The 24,561-nt window shown below is 31.8% G+C and overlaps 1 protein-coding gene across 6 annotated transcripts; it reads left to right on the plus strand.

The window, feature by feature from the left end:
• The first annotated feature begins 1,658 nt into the window (after window positions 1-1,658).
• On the plus strand, window positions 1,659-24,551 carry pcx (pecanex). Of its 6 annotated transcripts, XM_074124774.1 has the most exons (30): window positions 1,659-1,789; window positions 1,868-2,082; window positions 2,161-2,357; window positions 2,573-2,718; window positions 3,043-3,120; window positions 5,703-5,791; window positions 6,012-6,129; window positions 6,454-6,576; window positions 9,004-9,090; window positions 13,083-13,163; window positions 13,279-13,377; window positions 13,466-13,574; window positions 13,645-13,923; window positions 15,353-16,304; window positions 16,525-16,689; window positions 16,770-17,075; window positions 17,173-17,329; window positions 17,420-17,626; window positions 17,707-17,895; window positions 17,982-18,175; window positions 19,230-19,460; window positions 19,558-19,664; window positions 19,767-19,914; window positions 20,083-20,234; window positions 20,432-20,615; window positions 20,740-20,909; window positions 21,302-21,417; window positions 21,892-22,034; window positions 22,715-22,855; window positions 23,949-24,551. In XM_074124774.1, the coding sequence occupies exons 2-30, from the start codon at window positions 1,930-1,932 to the stop codon at window positions 24,087-24,089; spliced, it is 5,262 nt and encodes a 1,753-aa protein (XP_073980875.1). In that variant the 5' UTR covers window positions 1,659-1,789; window positions 1,868-1,929; the 3' UTR covers window positions 24,090-24,551. The 6 variants fall into 6 exon arrangements, with proteins under 6 accessions (XP_073980875.1, XP_073980874.1, XP_073980876.1 ...); XM_074124773.1 differs by having other exon boundaries at window positions 1,786-2,082; XM_074124775.1 differs by having other exon boundaries at window positions 1,786-2,082; window positions 13,282-13,377.
• The last annotated feature ends 10 nt before the right edge of the window (window positions 24,552-24,561 follow it).

Below are 24,561 nucleotides of genomic sequence, written 5' to 3' on the forward strand. Positions count from 1 at the left end.
CTATGTCTTTTTTGGTAGGTAATTGTTTATAATTCAAAGATGTACATTTATCCCACAAATTTATATAGTCCAACCTTTATTGGAAACTATAAATATGAATACATTTAAAGGAAATATCCAGCCACAAGTGATACGAAATGAAGAGGTCAGAAGTGAGAGTGATTCATTAACCAATGTAGGATAGATGTAATGAATGTAATGGCAAGTCAGTAAGAGACATTTGATTCTTTGAATTCAGTGTCGGTCATATCCAGTCAGTGACGACTCTAATAATTAAGAAACTTGAATCAAGTCAGTTCGTTCTTCCTTCACAGCGATCCAGTGACAAAGCTTCTAAACAAGTAACAATTCCGGCTTTTTTTAAAAATACCAATTACTAATTTTTTTAAAAAACCCTAGATGAATGTTGTTTTTGAATGTAGCAAATTTTTTGTTAAACACAGCCTATGCCGTAGTTTCATGGATCGAATTTTAGTTGAAATAGCTTAGTACGAAAAGCCATATCACTACGCTTCATTTGTCTTCAGGTTTCAAAAAAATATAATTTTTTTCGGACAATCGCAAAGTAATTAAAATTTCCAATTGAACCATAATTCAAATTGAATTCTAATAATTACATGGATTGCGTGTGTACATCTACAAAGCAGTGAGGCAGAGGCTAGTGAATAAGCTATCACACGGAAAAATAACGGTTGGATGAATTAAATGTATCGGTAGTCAACGTAAAGCCCGCGTGAATAACAGGCGTTATCTTACAGTTTACCACTTAATTATGGCACATCAATTGCATTACTTTCAAGTAATGAGACTTGATAATTTGTCAGAGGAGCGATTATGAATGGTCGGACTACAGTTCATCATAGTCTGTAACTAGAGAACCCTGACCGGAGGCTAACAGTGAAAGTGCACCTAAAAACCTCTGGTTTCCAGAAATCACAGATTCTGATGCGCCTTTGAACAAATATATTGCGTTCAAGATTTTAAAGGAAATATACTCTTTAATCATAAGTTTGTATTGCCTCTTCTGAAAACGTTCTGACCGAAAGTAGTTTGAGCTTGAGACATACTTCTATTAAGTTCATTTTTCTCGAATTGTTCATTTTCAGTAGCGCCTAATTTTTTACAGATCCAACCTTCGTTTCCTTTACAACTATTTTTTAAAGGGTCATAATTCAATAGAAGTCAATCCTAGAATATCAAAATCTTTAAACGAACCTGATTAGCCAAATTGTTAAAAACACGATTGTATCAAAAATGTTGTTCCCATAGAGCATTTTATTCTGTATTTGATTTTTCTACAAGGGAAAATGATTTTTAACTTTTAAACATACCGTAGAATTTTTTATCAACTTTGCGAATTTAATATTTGCCAGAATTTCACGTTCAATAAATATTTGCATATGTTCCTGCCTTCAAATATAAGGAATAAAGCTAACATGGACGGAATCACATGATCTTGGCTAATTATATGCACAGGAGAAAGTATGTTAGAAAGAAAAATTGTATTATGTTTTCAAATTAAATTACAGCAGAACCAATAATTCATTAATTGCTGCTTGTACACATGGGATAATAGGAAAAACAAATTAATAATTGATCTAGATTCCAATTAGTATGGAATTCGTAAATCAAAATGCTAACTCAAACATTTTTCTCGTAACCCCATAGGAATAGGAAGTAGCAATTAATAACCTGAGTATAAACTCTCAGTCAGCTGTAATAGAAACTCCCCTGTAGTGCACTCTGTGTGATACTACTAGTAAATAATCCTTGAACTCAGAAATGATGTGTAGGTGTAGCAATGTTTCCTGTGCTTATTTTGTGTTTGAAATCAACAATGTAATTGTTAAATAATTTCTCTTGTTAGGTTGCCTAACAAAATGAAAGAGTCTGAAGAAAAAATGTAATATTTATTAGAGCCCTGTAAATATGGGTTCACAAACTTTAGAAATTTTAAGGCAAGGAGTATGGGCTTCCTTAACAGGAGGATGGTATTATGACCCACATCAAAGTATTTTCTGCAATACCTTTCATCTTTATCTTTGGCTGTTTCTTTTGTGCCTCCCCTTTACAATATACTTGGTGAGTAAATACTTCTATTAAGTATTGGTTAAAGTGAGGTTATAATGTTTGCACTTAACTTGCAATAATTTTTTCTAGTACATGCCTCCTTCAATTCTAATTTGGTCCGGATACTGCACAAGTGTAGCTGTTCTTTTTACAACTACTAAATTAATCAATCTTTCTCTTCATCGAATGTTTGACACACCAGAATGTAAGGTTGAAGAACCAGTTGATGATAAAGATGTTCGTAAACATCAGCCACACCATACAAGTCACCAAACATCCCCTTTGAGGTAACTTTCCAATTATGCGATACTTTTCTAAATTTCATGGACGATTAAGTCTTTACGTTAACTCAGATTTTGAAATTTAATCTAATATTATTTTTGAAGTAGTTCCCTGAGACATGTAGTATTTATTTTAATAGCTACCCGTCATATTCAGTCTCAAAGTGATTAAGCAAGAGACATTGATTACTTAAAATATTCAAATGTACCTAAATTTTTAGGGAAGAAGAAGGAATAGAAATGCAAGTTCTCAACTCTAAGAGGACAAGCGGAGCATGCCTCAGTACTACTCCTGATTGTAGCCCTCCTTCGTCGTCTGTCGCAGATAGTAATGATATTGCAGGTCAACAGCTGGCCAGTACTATTGGTACACTGTTCCACTATCTACTGAATTTATTAAATGCACATATTATAGAAACATTAAAGGGAGGTTTTTTAAGTCAATCTTTTTGTATTAAATCAAAGGTTGCACTTTAAAATTACATTTCGTTAGATTACCGAAATAATTTGGTTACAATTTTTTTGGTTGAAACATTCAGGGGTATTTTATTGTTTGAAAATGAACGAATTAATATGTGGTTGAGTAATTATCTTCTCACCAATAGAAAAACCAAACATTTCAATTGTTTACTTCTTTAAATGACAGCACAAATTTAAGTGCTTAAGGTAAAATTGTGTTTATTTCTGGCAGATCTCAAGGTTGACGTTCATAGGAAGAACAGTTCAGAAAGTAGTGAGGGCCCATTTAGCTGCATAATTCCATCATTTGGTTAGTTGATTCATTTATGTATTCATTATTTCCTTTAGTGTTTATTACATTGTTAGTAGAGCAATAAATTGTAATTGCGTTTATTTATTTCAATTTCAATTTTTAAAATATTAAAAAGAATCTATTCAAAAACAAATAGCAACAGACCAAGTCCATCTCTAGAGCTGGCCTGAAACAAAAACACATTCCTTAGTTCCCAATGTATATTTTATTAATTTTGGGCCTATAAATTATAAAATGGCATTACCTACAAAAAATTATTTAACTCAAGTTTTACTCTTAATAAAATGCATTTAACTTCTCATCCCTGTCTTCACATATTGTCTCGACCCCAGTTCCATTCTATAGCGTTAGAAATGCCGAACTTCTAAAATTACTTGACAGTTATTACAACTTGATGTTATCTCAGAATTATTTCACCCTGATACAAACTTCCTCTGTTTGCCTCCTTTAGTGTTTCTGCTGGTATCCAATTGTCTCTCAGAAGGCTTCATCCATTGATTCAATCTGTCTTTCTTGGCATCTTTAATGCTGAAATTAAGTGGTCGAGTGGGATCAAACCTCAAAGGATAAAGAAAGAACAATGTTTGTTTTTTCTGAAGCAATCTTATTTGCGATTTTCAATATTTGCTCGAACTAATCAACTGTCAAAGGGCAAATTTGCAGAAGAGCTCATCTCGTCTTCTGCTTCAATCATTTTCGACATTGAAAGTAAATTATTAGGGAAATTCAAAGTCCTTCTGCTCAAAGCATTTATGATCTTTTGAATGTCGTGGCTGCACGCTTATTAGTTCCGTTTCGTGAATCCGAAACCGTAATTGTGTCATTTAAAATAAGTTCTACTTTTTCATCAGCAGTTCTTCTTACCAAATCTTCAATTGCTTCTCCAATCTGACTATTTTGCTGACTTGCAGCTCATGCTCTTCTGCTATGGCATTTTAAGTAGTATTTCTTCTCAGTTGGCCTAGAGCCATCCTATTTTCAGCAGCACGGTTTCCATGTCCTTTTCCATATTGGATCACTTTTTATTGAATTTAACAATGTACGAAATCTCATCTGAACCATTTCTAGGTAGAACGTAGTAATACGTAATAACGTAACCTACCTTGAAGTCAAGCATGAAGCGTTATTAAAAAAAATTCTACAACAATGAGGGCAAACACAAGTATGAATTGCAAGTACAGAAATTTAATACCAGCGCCTAAGGCGCAACACAATGTATCAATTTTTCCGAAAAAAGGTGCTTTGGGAAATATGGTGGTTTTATTGTTTTTCCGCGTTATTAAATTTGTCCTAAGTAAATTTAAATAAAGTAAAAAATACTAATAAAATTATACAGACATAAAAATAGACCTGTATTGAAAATTAAATAAACTAGTTCGTAATTTATTATGCATTTAATTATTAAGAATTCTGCTATGGCTCTGGTCATTGTTGAACATCTTTCCAAATAAAAACACTTCCAAAACTTCTTTTCTGATAGAAATCGAAATACCGTATAATTTCTTGTAAATTATCGCTTCAAATGTACTGATCGATTAGTTTATGGCCAAAGAAACACACTTCATGTAATAAAGTGCATTTACAGATGTTTTCATGAGCGATTCATACTTTTTTTTTGCAAATAAAACATTTAGAATAACATGAAATTCAAGTTCGTTAGAAAAGTGGACCCATCTATCATTGAATATTAAATTCTTAGTAATAAAGATGACTAATCTTCACTACTTAAAACATTTCTGTTCTTCAGATCTAACATATAACATCAACATTCAACACAAACTACTCAACCCTTATTTCCATAATACTGACATAATCTTCGTTTATATAACATACATCTATACTACATACACTATACATTGTTACTATTCGGCAATTTCAATAGCTAACTGTTTATTATGCTAGGTATGCATTAGTGTGGTACTTAAGGCATTTACGAATTTTGATGCTCTGCTTTCAATGACCTTAATATTTGAATCATTCCCATTAAATATTTCATTTGCGCTAAAATTATGTTTCATTAGAGCAATAAGTATATTCTGTCTATTGTAATTTAAGTCTAATGTTCTTCTAAAGATTGATTTTTTTTATTTAAGGCGCTTCAACATCTGTCGTTATTGGCGCCTCTAAATGGTGATGTTACCTAAATTTGAAGTGAATTGTTTGTCCAATTTTTTCGAGTTATGTTTTAGTTTTCTTGCTAGAAAGGGTACTTTTGTAAAGCCACAAACATGTTATCTTCATACTTTGATTAAAATCAATACTATAAGATCTTCTTTTGAAAGAAGCTCCAAACGTATTTATGCTCCTTTAAGAATTAAAATCCTCAAAATTTCAAGGTGTGAGAAACCGAAAAAAAATTTTGGTCAAAGCATTGCAGACAGTTAATTGTCACTTTTTAGAGATTATATTAAAACTGTCTGGTAGGATGAACAAATTTCAATGTTTCTCCCGTCATGAATATTAAACTTAAGAACTTAATATTCTTTCCTTTGGAACTTTTTTTTTCTTGTAGGAAAGAATAAAAATTAAGAAAATACCTTACCACTGACAGTAAATTAAAATGTATTTTGTACTGCTAGATATGGCTGCTAGTACTAGTTGGATGAATGCTGGAAGTAGCAGATCGCTGAGTCAAGTTTCGTTACACCGAAATTTGGTACGTCCAATGGTAATACATCTTTTTTTTATTATTATTATACTCTTAAGGCCTGTAAAATTGTAGTTAATTTATGTATTGCTTCAGGTATACCGGGCTAGCAAACAGGTTTTAATAATAAATTTAAAATTAATTACAGACTTATAACATTTGTGTGATAGATTAATTTAAAGTTTGAATTTTTATAACGATTTTTTATTTATTCTTATCAGTTAATGGTAAATGTTAACAGTGCGGAACAAAAAGCCTTAGTGGAGTGCTGGAAGGCAGTGAGGGTCTTGATGTGATGGATGAAGGTAGAGGAAGATTGCATCATCGTCATAAAAAACGGCGAGGAAGGCAGCGACTTAGTTAGTTTTTAATTCTTCTCATAATTAATTTTATTGTTTCCATTTCATTATTTATTACTTCATTCCCTAAAAAATTAAGGTGCAAGAATTGAGGTCGTTGACACTCATGATCTTCTCATTGAACTGTATGCAAGCCTCAAGCAGTATCTCTCGATACAGGCAACATTGTTTATCTCCTGACAAAGAGTTATAAGAATATCAAGAAAGAAACCACCAAGGGCATCATGCCATCACGAACCTATTCAACACTCGAACCCATTATTTCCAACCACTTAATTATCCCGTTCCACTCAAATATTTGAAGGGAAATTATTTTAATTACAGCTCGAAGGGAAACTTTACCAGGTCCTAGTGTGGATGAAGAATTTGATGGGGAAGCATTAAGCCCCAGTGGATTGGATTGGTTATTTCACAACACAGAAAGCGATAATGAAAGAACACTACCATGTAAGTTGCTAGAAAATTTTATTTGTTTGGTGTATTTAAATTTGTAAGAAATTCTTAACCTATCATTAACACATAGTGCTATCTTCATTAGAAATTTTAAAATCTAAGATTTAGTACCTCATTCTTGTGTTTAATCTCCAACGGCCTATTTTCAAATTTTCCTATCCTCAATTAATTTTTGCTAAAAATAAAAGTCAATTGGCGTTTTCTAACGAGTGCACTACTTTACCTTTATCAAATGTGGTGAAAATTTTTTAATAATCGGAATAAAGGTTATATATAAAGGTAATTCGTTATATCTAGTTTGTAAAACGAGCTTTTACAATCTTAGGATTAATTTCCGCTTCACTTCTTTAATGCTTAACTTTTAGAAGTAGATTAAGTGTACATACGTACTTGGTATTAAATCTTTAGCGTTAAATTGTATGGATTAGAATGGTAAGTTATAAATAGCCATTAATTTTAAGATTATTTCATATTACTTGACTGGCATTCCCGGAATGCATAAATAATTGCAAATCACGATTCGTAGTTAAATTTTAATTTTTATGTCTAAATTATGTGGAAAATTTTTTAAAAAGATTTAAGATTTGAATCATAATTCAGTTTAGTATTCGGATCCTGAGGACGTTACAAAAAAATGATAAAACGGTCATTCAAAAGGATCATTAATGAAAAGGATCATTTGTGTAATATTATTTGCGCTGGTAATAAAAATTGCAAATATTGTAATGTGGTTTAAGAAGAAGTTATTAAAATTCAATATTGTAGATGTAACCAAGTTAGTTATTTGGATTACTATGTACCATGTGAAATGTAGAATTTGAAAAGATCTATTTTCTTTTATCTTTTAAGGTATTTCTGAAAAAGACTAGAAGAGGTTTTTCTTTTTTAATACTTGTTTTTTTTTTGTTTTTTTAAATTGATGATCCATTTTTTTTCTTCTTAGTTTAATCGATTGAGAATTATTTCTTTACTTCAAGAAAATTAAACTTAGTACTAATGTATTGTCTTTTTATTTTAAGGATTTGGAATTCTAATATGCTTAAAAGTTAGAAAGATTGTTTTTATGTTAATCTGGTAATGATTGGATTTTTAGGCGGCATTAATTGTGTAGTTACTTGTCTTTCCACTTTTTTAATGATTTTATTTTATACAGACATCAGCTTTATGACAAAATATGTTATTTTTAATTATTTGAATTATCTTTAAATGTAATTATAAATTTTCTTTAGTTAATATTTATTTAATACTGATTTTTTTTATATTATTTATTATTTCATGTTGAAGATGGGCCTTTACGAAGTAAAACTTCAAAATTAAGAGAACGGCAGGCAATCCGTTTAACAATTTAAGAAATTACGTATTCTCAAAAGTAATTATTTAGGTTTTATTCAGATGACTGAGTTTAGGGAATTGACATTTTTTACTTTAGTAAATTTTACAAATGCAAAAAATAATATTACTAAAACTGATACGAATGGAAAAATCAAATGCTTCTGTAATAATCTATTTCATTTTGATGCTCCGACTCGCATAGGTCCGGACTGGAATCTGGCTCTCTGGCATATTTATTTTTTTATTTCTCTTTGTCTTTGTTATTTTCTTCGGGCAAATGTGCATTTGATTTAATGAGCAATGGATCTCCGAAAAGCAATGATAGTAAAAAATTTAAAATTGCTAAATTCAACGGGCCATTACTGTTCTTCGGTATCCATAATAGTAGAATACAATGTAAGATATCAATGTCTCCAATACATTCTTTTAAATCACATTACAACGTACGTTGATTTTTGTATACAGAACACAATACTGGAATTTACTTTAGATTTTCCTTTCTTTTATAAAGGTTGCAGATGGTTATTCATTTAACGGCAATGTGTTATTCAGTTCTTGTTTTTCCCTTAGGTGATACATTCTGCAATTAATTATAGCATAACAGGGAAAATCGTTATAACGCTGCTTTAGCTTTGGCTATAACTACGGTTCATCCACGTTGTAGTTAATTTTATTTACAAAGTCGTCTAATTAGCATATGGATGTGTTTATTGATGGCAAAGATTTTTCTGTTGCTCTTCAATGCTTAGGAAAATATTACACTTTTGTTTTAAAGTCGGACTATTTTTTAATTCTGACTAAATAACTGTGTGATAAAATATAGTAAGGCTCTTGTTATGAAAACATTCATATCAACGTTTCCTAAAAGATCAGTAAATAAGTTTCTTTATACTTGTTAGTTTGGAAAATTAATTAAAGGAAAATGATTTATTAGATTCTATTTTGTATGGAGTATTTATATTGCTGTAAAGTCAGTTGCGAATGACAATGTGATTTGAACGCTTTCAATAGGATAAAAAAAATCAAGCAAACAAACAAATTAACTTAGTATCTATAAATTTATGTACACATTACATACATAATATGCAGGTGAGACTAGACAATTAGGATTGTGGGGTTACGCGCTTTCTGATGACACCATGTCAGATGCTTCAGTTAGTTTGTTAGAACAACCACGTAAGTGATTTATTTAATTTTTTTCCATTATTATCTTAATATACATTTAAGGAGAACAAGTTGTTTATTTTTATGTTAACGCTTGCATCTTTTGGTACGAATTTTGTGGCGGTTTTTATTGAAGTCGAAATCTGGATTGTTAGGCTAAGATCTTGAAAAATTGTTTCTTTTCATTTGTTCTAAATAAAGTTCATTAAAAATATTTCTTATCGTGGGTTTTTCCAGGAATGAATTTACTCATTGCATTTTCTTGTTTGTTAAAAAACAGTTTACGTCTGTTCTGTTTTTGCCTTATTTTTGTACTGAGCTTTCGTCTTTTGACAGAAAATTTGTTTTTTACCTGTTTATCTAACACATGTTTATGTGATTTGTAGTCGTGAGTATTATAATTGTTTAAAAAAGGAGAGTCTTGAAATACTGCCAGGTTATGGACGATCTAAAATGGATAGGTTACAATAATAACTAAAAAAATGAATATTAGCTCAGGGTTTATTTTTGTTTTTTAAACGTTCATATATTCAATGCGTCGAGTAGTGATCACAACTGAAGTTAGTATTTGTATTCCTTGAGAAAATAAAAACTAGTGGATAATTGCGTACATACTCCTTAAATTTGTAATCAGTACCGAGATAATAAAAAAAATACTACTGAGCCAAATGTTTAAAAAATGCAGAAAAGTTAATTAAACTCTTTTTTTTAAAGCTTTTATAAAAAAAAAATCAACGGACATTACAGAGCAAAAAGTATATTTAAAACTATATTAACAATATGTGCATAAGATTTGGTAAATTGGAAGTTAACTTTAATGTACATATGTTAGACTAGTTGCCTAAAATGAAGTTAATAGGAAGTAAAAAAAGTAATGAACACTCGCTTATTCCCACTTCTATTCTGTCGGTTCTAACTCATAAGTGGGCCTTTATATTCGGAATATTTGAACCATATTTAACTCCATCATATTTATATTGCATATTTGTTTACAATTTATTATATTTTGTAGAATTGTACATTACACCGAAATCTAACTTTATAGAGAAGCCCCTCCCTCCTCAAGAACTACCTAAAAACGTTAATTAAAAAAAAAGATAAAAGCAAGCTGTAATGATAAAAGTTACCATGATTAATGTGTACGGAATGTATATAAGAAGTTCTTAAAAAAGTCAGGCGCCATTTTCGAGTTGGGGAACAATCCATTGAGTAAAGTGGTACTTCTAATAGAAGTTACCTTCAAAGTCGATTTTTATTTAATCTCTTTTAAAAGAACTCAAGAGATAGGACCTAAACATTACAGAAAAATGACAATTAAGAGCGAATCTACTCGTGCATGCCCTTTCATTAAGGATTTAGAAGTACCGCAATCAATTAAAAAAACAAAAAATTATATTATCCATACAAATTCTATTACATTTTAGGGATATTTTATCATGTTTAATATGTAGCCTGTTGCAATTGAAGGTTTATGGCTAATTATCTGTATGTTGTTGCATTACTTAGTTCGATGTAATAATAATGATAAATAATAAACCTGCACTCTTAATTTCAATTTCTGCGAAGTTATAAAATTTTCTCCTGTAATGTGAACCACGGACAGATGCAGATAATTGTTGCTCAGACAGATTATAGGGTAGATAGATGTAACGAAGTGTATTGCCTCAAGTACTTCACATTTACTCTTATTCTAATGATATTAGTTATTTTGCTGGGAAAACTAGCATGCAATGGCTCATCTTCTGAGTATCAATCTTAAACTGCAATTGCATAACCAACCGAAAGAATTTATACAAATATTGTTGAAGTTTTGTTTTTCTTTAATTATTATTTTTAACTTCTTTTCTCTTCTGTGCTTTTCACGATATGACTCAAACTAGGGATCTTATAAGGAATGAACTCAACCTGAAAGTTGTAGTGGACACGAGTATTATTGTTCGCTTCATGCCTAATCTATTTCTATGAATTCATTCACTAAGCTGTCGAACTAATTATGACGGCTTTCTGCATAGACTCATTAAGGCTATCGGGCAGCCCAAGAGTCCGTAACCCATGATGTATCATATATGATTGGAAATTATCCGAGTTGCCGATGGACCATAGGAATCGATCGATCGCCTGAAGGTACTAATCTTTTCCTTGTGATTCTGCTCAAGGTCAGATGTAAGGGCAAGGCTATATCGATCAGATAGACCTATCCAAACCAGCTCCAGGGAAACCATACCCGCAACCAGTTTTGCCTCTTAATATAATAGTCAACAAGTTATAAATTCAACGTCTGAATTTTAAGAAATATATTTTCGGGATTAATGGAACTCAAGAATTTGTTGCCAATGGAGACCTAAAGCCTTCTGACACTATATACAAAGACATGGACGCCAACCAATATCAACTCACTCTGACTCACATTTGGCCGAATTATCAGTTTCCTTCCCAAGAGGGTCAGTAGCTGATACACTTAATTTGAGTGGAGTAATTTCCTGACCCGTCTCACAACTTATTTATAAAAGCCGTCCTTACTAAACCTTATTATTTTTCTGAAACTAATTGAATTTTCAAAATTTTGACAGTTTCTTTTAATATAACTAATAACTCCATTTATACTTTTTAATGTGATTTTAAAAAATATTAACTAATAAACATTGAAACTCACATCAATGTAATTTAATTTCTATTAAAACTAAATTAAAGAGACCGTTTATTAAACTATATCAAATAGTTCGCTCCATTAATCCTCAAAAATTAATGACCATCATGAAGTAAATGAATATATAATTCGAAAGAATACATGTAAACAAATAACAAAAAACTGTGCTGTTGCTCCTAAAAATGTTAAAAAATAATTCTGTACAGATTTAATATTAGAAGTTTATCCACTTTGATTATTTAAGAAGAAACTTTTTTTTATTGGTTAACCAGTTAAATTATGTGAATGTCGGCTTCATGCCAGCGTACTTTAACCATCATTTTTATAACTATTTTTGATTTTTTAATTTTCAATTTGACTTTTTATAAATTTGTTGAAATTTATTAGCATCAAATTTCCTACTTTGCTTATTTTTAGTGAAAAATATTGCTGCGAAAAAATTATTTTCACATGTTTATATGTGGCAATCACTTGGAGGAAGTTACAAAATTAGGAACTTCTACAAATGGCATATACGGCCCAATAGTTCCAGTTAAATACTGGTTAAAACGACTACAGATTCCATAAAGAATTCTAAATGTCTCTGCTTTATATCTCAAAGATTGTTTTTAAGAAGTTATATTTTAAATGTATTCTAAACTAACACTTGTATGTATGTAGATGTTTGAATTTAACAGTGGGATCATGTTCAAGTACGTAACTAACATTTTTGTATTTAAGCTTTCCACATTAACTAACCATTTTATTTGTATTACTAAGGTTTTTTGTTTTATTTTGGAAAAGAAAGGTTGCATTTTGCAGTATGTTATGTGCAATAAAGTTTTGTTATTATTTACATGGAAGACCTAGATCATTCATCACTGCATCATTCATTAAATTCTTCGCTAATAACAATAGCTAATAAGCTGCAATGCATTTTTTTGTACGGAAAATACTATTTCAGGCCAGCATTTTTAACGTCGAGGATTCTTCTCAACATCCAACATTTCTTTTCTTTTCATATTTCTTTTATTACCTTTGTGTCCGGACTAATACTTTGTAAAATAATATTTAGGCTAACCATAACTCCAGGTTTAGTTAAAGGCTTCTTTATGCCAAATGTTCTACAATTATTTCTGTCCTCGGCATCCTTTTCTGCCCCGAAGGCTTAGAATGAAAATAGGTTCTCATTGTTTAATTTAAAAAATAATTAATTACCATTAAGTACGCATACAAAGCCAAATATTTGTATATTATTCCCCAATAATATATTTTTGTATTTTTATAACGCGAATTAAATATAACACCTAAATTTTAATTGCACAAAACATCTCATTATTATTTTTATTGATTAAAAATATTTTTTTATGTCTTGAAGCCCCAGAAGATGAAGCCGATTCTTCAAACGTTAAGTCAACTCATGAATTAGGAGCTATACCTAAAACGCCTAGTACGCCTGGTAAATACTTGATACTATTTTCTATTAATAATTTATTTATGGTTATTTATTTACCAGTTATTATTGTATAGTACTCTGCAATTTTTTGTTCATTCTCTTTTGTGTTTATTTCTAGTAGTTGCGTGGACTCTTAACGAAAGGCGTAGATGCAGACGCCGGCACAAACCGAGACCTCGAGCGCTTACTTTAATGCCTCGCAATTCGTCATCTCTAGGTTTTTTCATTATTTAATTTTTTTTTTTTAATTGAGAATGTTTACTTATCTATGCCCCTGTCCTCATTATACCCCTAAATGTTCTCAGACGGAGGTAATGGAGAAACAAGTAGGCCAGACGATGTTAATAACAATAACAGCAAAAAGGCTGAATTAAGCTGTTTGCTTCCAGTTCAACCACCTCCTGTTGTGCCCAGGTATTTATGCGAACATTAAAAATGAAATTAAATCCTTAAGTTGAGAAATAAATCGAACATAATGTTTTAGGCTGAGTCCAGTATTACCTGTGGTGCCAAGTGGATCAGCTGCAGCGCTGAGCACTCTTCATCAGTTGACCCAAGCACCTGGAGGAACCTTCATTTTGCAATCGTTAACTCCGAGGATATCATCTCAGCCAATATCGTTATGCATGTGTACACCTCCTGAGCAATCTAATATAACGCAGCAATCTACTGGAGTAGGAGTTGAACAAGTTTCACGTAGGCTGACCTGGAGTTTACCATTAGATTCTATTGATTCCCCGAAACCCCCTCGCAGATATTACAGGTAAAAACGAAAAATTATTTTGATAATTCCCAAAATTTGCCATTTAGAATTAAGTTTATTTAAGTTTTTTTTCCTGCAGACCTTAATTTCTTAAGCACATTGTTAAATTTTAAACAAAAGATCAGTTCCAGGCGATGTTTTGCTAAAATTAAAGTTGCTGTAATAGAGGTGGTGCGCAGAAGTATCTGCAGTTATTTTTCTCCTAACTTTCTTATTTTTATTATTTTTTTGACCGCTCAAAAGATTCTGTTCATGAAGTTGTAAATAACTTTGAACATTTACACAATTTTGATAAACAATAATATTCTATTGGGATGAAGAAATGAAACCGGTTATTACAAAATTAAAAGAAGCTTTCCACTTCTTGACCCCAGATTGTCGTCCAGCCACTACTAGTTGAATCCTTTTGTCTGTAGACAATTAATCCTGAACTAATGATAGTGTGGCTTTGGTAATAAAAGCAATTTTTGAGAAATTTATTTGAGTCCAACAATCAGAGGTATCTGTAAGTTTGCATATTAAGAAATGTGTGAATTGATTACCCTGGTTTTAGTCATTCTGCTCTTAGCCCACTGTTTGCGGTAGGAATTTATGATGTTCTTAACTTTGTTTATTGAGGATGCACGACAGCCACCTATCTATCTTCTGCTTCACTAATTAGGCACTCTTTCGTACACGAATTAGTTGGGTTCCCAGTATTAACATAATTTATTGGGAATCGCAAGTTTATGAGTTTTATGTCTTGAATTTTACTAATTTATAATAAATTGTTGATTCTTTCTTTTGAATTAATATTTCGCAGTATAATAAATGATATACTGATACAAAAAAAAAAAATTATGAAATTTCTAATAACCATTCATTATAAAAACTGTGGAGCACATTTTTGAATGTTACCATTGGCTTATCTTCGAATTATTTAGTAAAATCAGGAGATTCTATTCGTACCTTGCAGCCATTATAACCCTGGAGTTATTGAAGAACAAGGTTCTTGTTTTACATGTTCAAAAAATTGTATTGGAAAATCTGGGCAAATTTGATTGTCGTGTTTGAGTGCAACAAATGTAAAACGTTGTCAGGAAGTTATTTTATTTGGCGTAGAAAAGGATAGTATCCCACTTTAATGGCCGATTAGCTTTTCCAAAAAAATAAAATAAAATAAATAAATAAAGTTGCTGAAAATTGGCATTATTTATTTAAATGCATAGAACTCAGTAAAAACTTTAAACAAAGTAAAGATATTTGACTTCAGTAATGGGTCTTAGAGAATTCCAAGGTACCCTTCAAATACTGCTGGGATCCCTTTTAATTAATGAAAGTTATGCTTTTTAAGTTATTTAATTAAATTTATGTTTTTTATTAAAACACTCTTTCATTGCCTAAATGTAAGTATTAATTTTATGGTGCTAATCCAAATTTTTTTTTTTAGGTACACTTGGTGTCCTTATATTAAAGTAAGATTCGATAGGCTGATGCTATTAGCAGTGATGGATAGAAATCTAACGTATGTAGAGACATTATTAAGCATACTGTTAGCTTCTGGTGTAGCCCTTCTTGGCTCAGTGTTACTCTACCAACAACTTTACAGAGATCTCCAAGCATTTATCTTGTGCTTCGTTATGGCTGGCAGCCAATACTCATTAATAAAATCTGTGCAACCGGATACAGCGTCGCCGACACACGGTTACAATAGAATTGTGGTGTTTTCCAGACCAGTTTATTTCGTTTTGGTTGCATCTATTATATTGTTACTACATTTTAACATGCCTAAATCATCTGGAACACAATTCTCCATATATGGTGTTGTGATGAAGACCGGACATGTTTGCCAGCTGCTTAGAGATGTTATGTCTTTAGTGCTTTTATTTTTCCCATTATTATTTGGACTGGGGTTATTTCCACAAGTTAATACCTTTACAATGTATCTTTTGGAGCAACTTGATATGCATATGTTTGGTGGTAATGCTACTTGTAGTTTGGGTAGTGCACTGTATTGTGTATTTCGAAGTTGCGTAGCTGTAATTTTTTTATATGGATTCGCTTATGGTGGCCTCACAGAAGAGAAATCATCACAACATATACTGTTCTCAATATATTGCGGCCTATTACTTTCCACTAGCTACCATCTAAGTAGAAGTTCAAGTGATCCTGGACCAATACTTAATATACTTAAAGCTCAATTGTGGGTACCTGAAGAAGAATTAGCTAAAACTGAAGATGCCAAAGTCCAACCAGATGATGATCCTTTACCGAAAAAATTACAGTGCACAGTAAATACAAGACTGAAATCAGATCTTCTTGTCTGCACAGTCATTGCAGTGGTTGTATTTGGAATACATTGTAGTTCAATCTTTACTGCTCTTCAACCAGAACTTAATCCAGTAAGTTAATAGTTTATTAGATATAGGATCTAAGTATCAAATATTTATTTTTAATTTATTAAATTTTTTATTGTTAATTCTTTATTTCCTGTTGCTACTTGCACTGCCTAAATTTACGAATTAAACATTTTAATTCACTTCAGTAATGAACTTCTTAGCATTGGATTAAAAATGTATTAAGATCGAAACGAAGACCTTTAAAGTGACACTTATTTTTAAGGTGATGGGTAGCGTCGCCGTGGCTCTAGGAGTCTTGTTGCATTATGTCATTCCGCAACTACGAAAACAACTTCCTTGGCTTTGTTTGGCAAGACCAGTTTTAAGACATAGTCATCAATCACATTTTGAGCCCCATCATCCACCTACTGTTATGTGGTTTGAAAAGGTAAAAATTGCCTTATTTTTAAAGATATATATTATTAATGGATAGATGTTCTTTAATAAAAAAGGTGAATTGTGTTTCAGCTCTATGTTTGGCTTTGCATGGTGGAGAGTACTATTGTATATCCAGTCCTAATTCTAGCGCATCTCACTTCTGACTCTAGTGAACTTTCTAGCAACATTGGTCCAGGATTAGCAGCTTTAGTAATCACAGTTTGCGGTCTAAAAGCATTGAGATCTGCGTTCAGTCAACCTCATGATCAGTTCCTAGTTCTTATCTTTGCAGTTCTTATTTTCCAAGTTGATTTTCCCCAACACAGCTCAACCTTTCTGGTGGATTATTTTATTACCGCCATTGCTTTAAACAAGACATATGAATTTCTTCTTAAGGTTAACTGAAAATTCTTTACTTTTAAGTTACTACTGCATATATATTTTTGTTTAAAGTGATAACTGATCAAAATATATAAAATTATTTTTGTTTTAGGTACAATTTGTGGTAACATACATAGCTCCTTGGCAAATTACATGGGGATCAGCTTTCCATGCTTTCGCGCAACCATTTTCTGTTCCTCATTCAGCTATGACATTCCTTCAGGCTGCTCTTTCTGCGATTGTTTCAGCACCTCTTAATCCTTTTTTAGGTGACACCAACTGTATTTACTGTATTTCAATAAAACATTAATAAAGATTAGTGTAAAAAGCATAAATACATAAATTAAATTTGATTTCAGGAAGTGCCATTTTCATAAGTTCATATGTACGACCAATAAAGTTTTGGGAACGAGATTATAATACTAGAAGAGTGGATCATTCTAATACCAGATTGTGTTCACATCTGGACAGAAACCTTGGGGCTGATGATAACAATCTTAATTCGATTTTTTATGAACATTTAACTCATTCGCTTCAGCACTCATTATGTGGCGACATTATTCTGGGTATTTGTAAAGAAAGAACTTTTATAAAGGATTTAGTTTCTTCTAAGTACACTAAGTAAAATTGTAACTTAAACTTACAGGACGATGGGGCATCGTAAGACAAGGTGATTGTTTTGTATTAGCCTCTGACTATCTCAATTGTCTTGTACATATAATAGAAATTGGAAATGGCTTAGTTACCTTCCAAATGCGAGGACTAGAGTTCAGAGGTACTTATTGCCAACAAAGAGAAGTTGAAGCAATCTCAGAAGGAGTTGAAGACAATCAAGGTACAGTTTTACAATTCTTGTTTAATCCATTTGAGATTATATGTATTAATTTTTTTTTTTTTTAACTATTCTGGAAATTCTGATAGGTTGGTGCTGTTGTGAACCAGGACATTTACCTCATCTTTTGAGTCTAAACGCTAGCTTTTCATTGAGGTGGCTCGCATGGCAAGTAACTGCTGCAAGTTACGTATTAGAAGGCTACAGTATTTCGGATAATTCTGCAGTTTCAATGCTACAAGTCTTTGATTTTAGAAAAGTTCTAGTCACATATTATGTCAAGGTACTGCTTACATTTAGAAATAATGGATTTCATGTACTTTTTTATTTAATTGATACAGTACAATTTTTTTTTTTTTTTAACAAGGAGTGGATCAAATAAACTTCTTTTTACTTTTTCTCTTGTTCCTCATCTTATGCTCGTTATAATTTGTCTCGTTTAACGCAGGATAAAAACGAATAGAGTTTTAAAATAGTTCAATTTTTTTTTTTTTAAATTTTGCTCACTCCACAACTATCGCTTTTATTTATAACGATTTTTTAAAGAACTTTGTACAAGCGTGGTCTTCCAATTATTATACTTCTTCTACTAGAAAATTTAATGTTTAATATCAAACAGAATTTTAAGCAGTGGTAGAAATTCTTCATTTAAGGAGAAACAATTTTCAGTAAGCGATTTAGCTAAACAGATTTTTCTCGAAAGGGCTCTTCTTAAAAATAATTAGTTAACAGTCCGTTCTTTAACCAATCATGCACCTTTTTTTTTTTTTCTTTATGTTTATTTATTTTGCAACTATAATAGATATAACAAGCAAAAGAGGTGAGAGTAAGGAAATGGCGCAAATACACGGGCACGCACATATATGCACTTACATACACGTGCACGCACATGCATGTGCGCCAAGAGGCGTGAGTGGAGTGAACGACGACCATCCAGTGATGGAAGCCGTTAGTTCGCCAGATTGGCAAGCTTACACAGCAACTATCCTAGGGAGGTCGGCGTTGTATTGAGATGGTCGCGTGGCCACCGCCGCTTTAGTCTGCGTTGAGGATTAGAAGGAAGTGTTGTGGTAGACATGTTGTAGATCAGAGGGTTGTAATGACTGTGTGGAGTTTTGTGTAGCGAGATTGTGCTATTTCAGAAACGAGAGGAATATTTAGATCAGAGTGTATAATGATTGGAGACGTAGAAGGGAGCGTTAACTATTGTTCTTAGAATTTTTGATTATAAGATCTGAAGTCGGTTGACGTTGATTTCTAGTGCGCTTAAAACATATTAGTAAGATTTTGAGTTTAAACCATGTGACTGAGATATTTATTTATTTTATTTTTTCCAGAGTATTATCTATTATGCTGTAGGCTCTGAGAGATTAGAAACCTGGTTGGAGAGTCCAGTAATTCTAGAAGCTCTTCGACCAACCTTGAACAAAAACTTTGTAGAATTAGATCCGGTATTCAATACTAACATTGATGAAGATTATGATCTCAGAGCAGCCGGAATTACAAGAACGTCATTCTGTGCAGTTTATCTTTACTGGATTCAGTTCTGTAATGATAAAAGACAACAGGTGTTGCTTTATTCATTGAAATCAGTTTGATTGAATTATAAATTGAGTTATATACACTGAATTTTCATATATGATTTTTTTTTTTTTTTTTTAATAGAAACTCGCTGACACAGGGAAAGATTCAACTTTAGTTTCTTTATGTTTCGCCCTTAGCCTCCTTGGAAGAAGGACTCTAGGAGCTGCTTCTCATAACACTTTATCGAGGTAGAATTTCATTAATCGTAGGCTTGGACCTTTTTGCTAAGTTGTAAGTTTTAAAAGGTAGAATTTTGCAAACCAAGCCTTAGTTTTATTTTATTTTTTTAGTGTCGAATTCTTTCTTTATGGATTACATGCACTGTTCAAAGGAGATTTCCGTATTACATCTCTTAGAGATGAATGGATATTCTCTGATATGGAACTCTTAAAAAGTGTAGTTGCACCTGCTGTGAGGATGTCTCTTAAACTTCATCAGGTACTCTCTGCTGAGTCCTTAATTGCAATATTATAAATACATTGATATATATTGATAGATACATTGATGTATAATATTTAGCTAATATTTCTATTTAACTTTCTTTTTTCTTTTTTTTTCGTAAATTCTTCGATGATGGGTACTTTACACTTTGTATATTATTAACAGGATCATTTTATGTCACCTGAAGAATATGATGATCCAAATGTACTTCATGCAGCGATAACGGAGCACAGAGAGAAACTCGTCATTTCTCATGAAGGTGATCCCAGTTGGAGGGCAGCTGTATTAGCTGGGACCCCCTCATTACTTGCGTTAAGGTATTCAAACTTAATTTATATTTTTTAAGTAACTTATTATGTTGGTATAAAGTTATATTAATGGCATTAGGGTTTTTTTTTGTCTACGATTGCAAATTCAAAATTAGAAAGACAAAAAAAATATTTCATTAAATGTTTCCTAACACTTGGATTAATTTCGTCTACTCATTTATAATACTTAATATTTTGTATTTTAGGCACGTCACTGATGATGGATCAGATGAGTACAAAATTATAATGCTAAATAAAAGACTTTTAAGTTTTCGTGTAATTAAATTAAATAGAGAATGTGTTCGTGGACTGTGGGCTGGTCAGCAACAAGAGTTGGTATATCTTAGAAATACTAATCCCGAACGTGGTTCCATTCAAAATGCTAAGCAGGTAAGTACACGTCTTGAGAAACATTGTTTATATTTGTCTAAATAGTTTTAATTGTTTGTTATCTAAAAGCTTTTTTAGTAATCAATTCAAGTGTTTCTTAGACATAAAGTTGATTTTGTTCTAGGCATTGCGGAATATTATAAATTCATCGTGTGATCAACCAATAGGATATCCTATATTTGTATCGCCGTTAACAACATCTTATTCAGATACAAATCAACAATTAAGAAGTATTCTTCCTGGCCCTATAACAACGACATCTATTAAAAATGCTGTAATAGATTTATGGACTAGGTTAGTTCTCTGCACTTGTACTAAATTATTATGTTTTCCCTTACTCGTTAAATTTCCATTAATTCGATTTTCTAAATTCCTTGGGTATGACAATGAGCAATACGTACAATTAATATAGTTTTTCCTGGTTTTCTTACTGCTTAATGAAATGGTAATCCCTACTTAATTGGCTCTTAGTATATTTTTTACAAGTAAATGTTGAATCTTAGATACTAACTTGATCTTTGGTACTGATATTAGTCAAGCCTCAATAATAATATTTCATATATTAAGGAAAGTTTCTATGGGAACGAGTCGGTGACTGTTCTCCCTCTTTTGCATCTTTTTTTTCCGAGACCAAAGTTCTAACTCCGCTATCAGATTGCAAATAAAGGTTATACTTTCGTTTACAGAGTGCGTAAGAGATGTGTTGAAGGATGTTCAAGTGGAAGTTCCATGCATCAAGATGATGGTGGATTTGGGAATGAAGGAGTCTACGCCATGACTACATATAGCAATAGACAATCAGGTAATTTAGGAATTAAAAAAAAAGACTCTGTCAAAAAATGTGCTCTGATAAACCGATTGCTTAGAAAGTTGCATCGCCCTAGAGAACTTACAAATGCGTAGGACCTCAGATCAACATCAGTTACTTAGCAAGCAGAACGCTTTAAAACCATCAGATATTTCATTCTCACTACTTGCGCAAAAACAGAAATAAATTTTCAAGTGATCTGTTTATGCGGACTGAACCAATTCTAGAGGGTCCGCTGAAATGGGTCTTCTGTTTTCTTAAATACATCATAGATAGGAAAGTGAACAGGTATTCATGTGAATACCATTTCAAAAAAACCATTAAGAATCTATCAATAACATTGCTAACCAGTTAGCTTTTCCAGACAATGGCCAATCTATTTTCTGGATTCAGATTACAAGCCCGAAAAATACCAAAATTTGATCAACATTATTATTTAGTCATTTGTTAATGTCTTATGTTTTGCAGGCATCAGTGGTTCTCTAGAACGTGGAGGCACAAGGGCAAGCGTTGTATCTTCTGGAAAACCGTCTCTAGCTTCGTTAGCTGGTCTTTTATCACCAGCGACCCAAGGCGCCGCAAATGAGCCTTCAGCTTTACATAGGGTTCGAGTACGTATCTTCAAACAAATAACTTCTTCCGTTTAGCATGTTTTTTTTTCTTTCACTGAGATCGATTTCAAGTTTCATCCATATTTAGAGATAAAATCACCTAGAGAAATATAGAGAAATTTGACTTACACTAAGAAAATTGCTGTTACCAAACTGCGAATATCTCCATAACCTTCATAATTATCAACACAGTAAGTATGCTCACAACTTGGTTGAAGCTTTTCAAGGGGAAATAAAATTTCTCTACACATCTCTGATAATTCACTCATTCGTTATTTATTATCCAATTATCATCAGTTTATCAATTTTTTATTTTCTTCAGTAAATATCCGATTCCGATTTAAAAAAAAAGTTCGTTACTATTTGTGAATTTAAGTAAGATAGCATTGAAAATAACAAAAATCCAAACTATTTCTTCCGAAATAGTATGCGTGTTTCATTCTTATCCTCGTCTTTAAAAATAAATTTTCAGGTTGGTGTAGTTTCATTCACTCTATTAATAAACTGCTGAATTATCTTAGTCTTTGTCCTCTAGTAGCACTCAACGATGGTTTTTTTTTCAACCAAAACCAGTCGATAAAGTTGTAAACTACTGTAAATACTGCAAAGGAAAGACCACTACATCGGTCAGAACAAAAATTTACCATAGTCCAGTCAATGATTACATTCAAATTTTGCAGATAATGGATCCTAATCAGGTTTATGACTGCATTAACTTGGGGAGACGAATTGATGTGGTTTGGCCAGATGAAAAGATGCGGGCTCAAGGAGGCAGATCGCAATGGGGTGACTGGGTACCACTTCCTGGTATGGAAGGGCAGGTAAAATATTTGGATATTTTCTATTTTAGATTGATGCGAATTTAAGCAGGTGTGAGGTTTTTTGTTTTTGCATTGAAAGCAAGTTTTGAATATTCTTACTATTTAGAAGGGGATGTCTTTTTCTTTCTCGCCCTCCAGGCGTAGAAATATTTTAATTTTATTTTTATTATTTTGCCTTATGAGGAAATTTATACACAATATTGCCTTTTTTTTTTTTAGTTATGTAAACAAATTTTTACGAACTGTCAACAAAGTAAAATTGTCAATTTTTGGCAGGTTTAACGAAAATTTTATTGTTTATCTTACAACTTACATTTCAATGTTTTCTCTGTTGGCGACACATGTTTCTCATCGTTTCTTCCAAATTTAAAATTCTTCATGGAGTCCATTTTTATTTGTGACGTTCTGTCCGTTTTTTCTTTAATCTTTTTCTTGAATTTAATGAATAGAAATGGGGTAGGTAAGTGAGGCGCAACAGAGAAGCGATATGTTGCCAGTTAAGAAACGACGAGTAAGACAACGCCTCAGTTTTCTGACCACTATGCTTAAAGAATGCAACCAATATTGCAAACATTAAAGATTCAGAGTTCATTGGTAATGTCTATTTAGGCCTGTTACGGGTATTTAGCAGTTAGTGTGGGGTTCAAAATTATTTAAGAACTAAAAGCTGTACTTGGTAATCGTATAGAAATCGCAAGGTCCAAAAAAGAGATTGTAAAAATCTTTTTCTTTTTTTCAGTTTTATCTTCTCGAGTAGTTTCAATTATACTTGTAACATGTTTCTGAGGATTCTAGGAGTTCAGTTTACTTGACTTTTTGGAAGAGCAATTAAATTAAAGTAGATTAAAGCTTCCCTTTGAATAAAGTAATGGGTATGATTCCCTTTAATTATTTAATGAATATTTAAATTTCCTGTGAAATTGCAAGGTTTGTGATATTAGGTTTTACAAGTTGCGATGTTCTCGTTAGAAGAAAAATGCCAAGTAAACTGAATGGAGTAAATCTTATGAGAGTTTCACAGCGGATTTTTGCTTTCTTTTTCCATTTCAGAGTAATACTATTTTAGTCCTACATCATAAATTTATGATTTCAGGTGGTACACAAATGGGTGCCTTGCCATAGAGATATTACGAAACGGTCACATGTAGATAGAACTATTTTACTTGTAAAAATAGATGAAAGATATGTTCCTATTGCTGAATGTGGTATTCTAGATTTGGGGCCAGATTTATAGCAAATAATTTTGTAAAACTTATATTGAATAATAATTAAAATTGCGTACAATTTTTTGTTTCTTAGAGTGCCAATATTGCGATTGGCCCTTGTAAATACTATTGTACAATTTGCTCTTGACAGTTTATTTTTTAACATATAAATGAATTCCCATTTCGAAAGCATCTAAGAGTTTAAATGGATGTTATTCGATTTAAAAATCTTGAAGATATATATATATATATATAAATACATTAATAAAGTAGCACAAGTTGAAGGGAGAATTCTTTGTAAAGTATTTTTATGGGGTTTAAGTGTGGCCAAAAGAAGTAACTAAAATAAAAGCCGTTTATATGCCTTAAATTAATTAGACTGATTACTTAATGAAAGAAAAAAAAACAAACAAACATGTAAATAATTGTAATGTTTGGCCATGCATATATATTGAATTGTGTAAAAATAAAATGTACATTTTTATTCTTTAGATTATCGTA

Source organism: Rhodnius prolixus, unplaced genomic scaffold (assembly GCF_049639745.1).
Source record: "Rhodnius prolixus isolate KJV_2025 unplaced genomic scaffold, Rpr scaffold_3, whole genome shotgun sequence".
Classification (NCBI taxonomy): Eukaryota; Metazoa; Arthropoda; class Insecta; order Hemiptera; family Reduviidae; genus Rhodnius; species Rhodnius prolixus.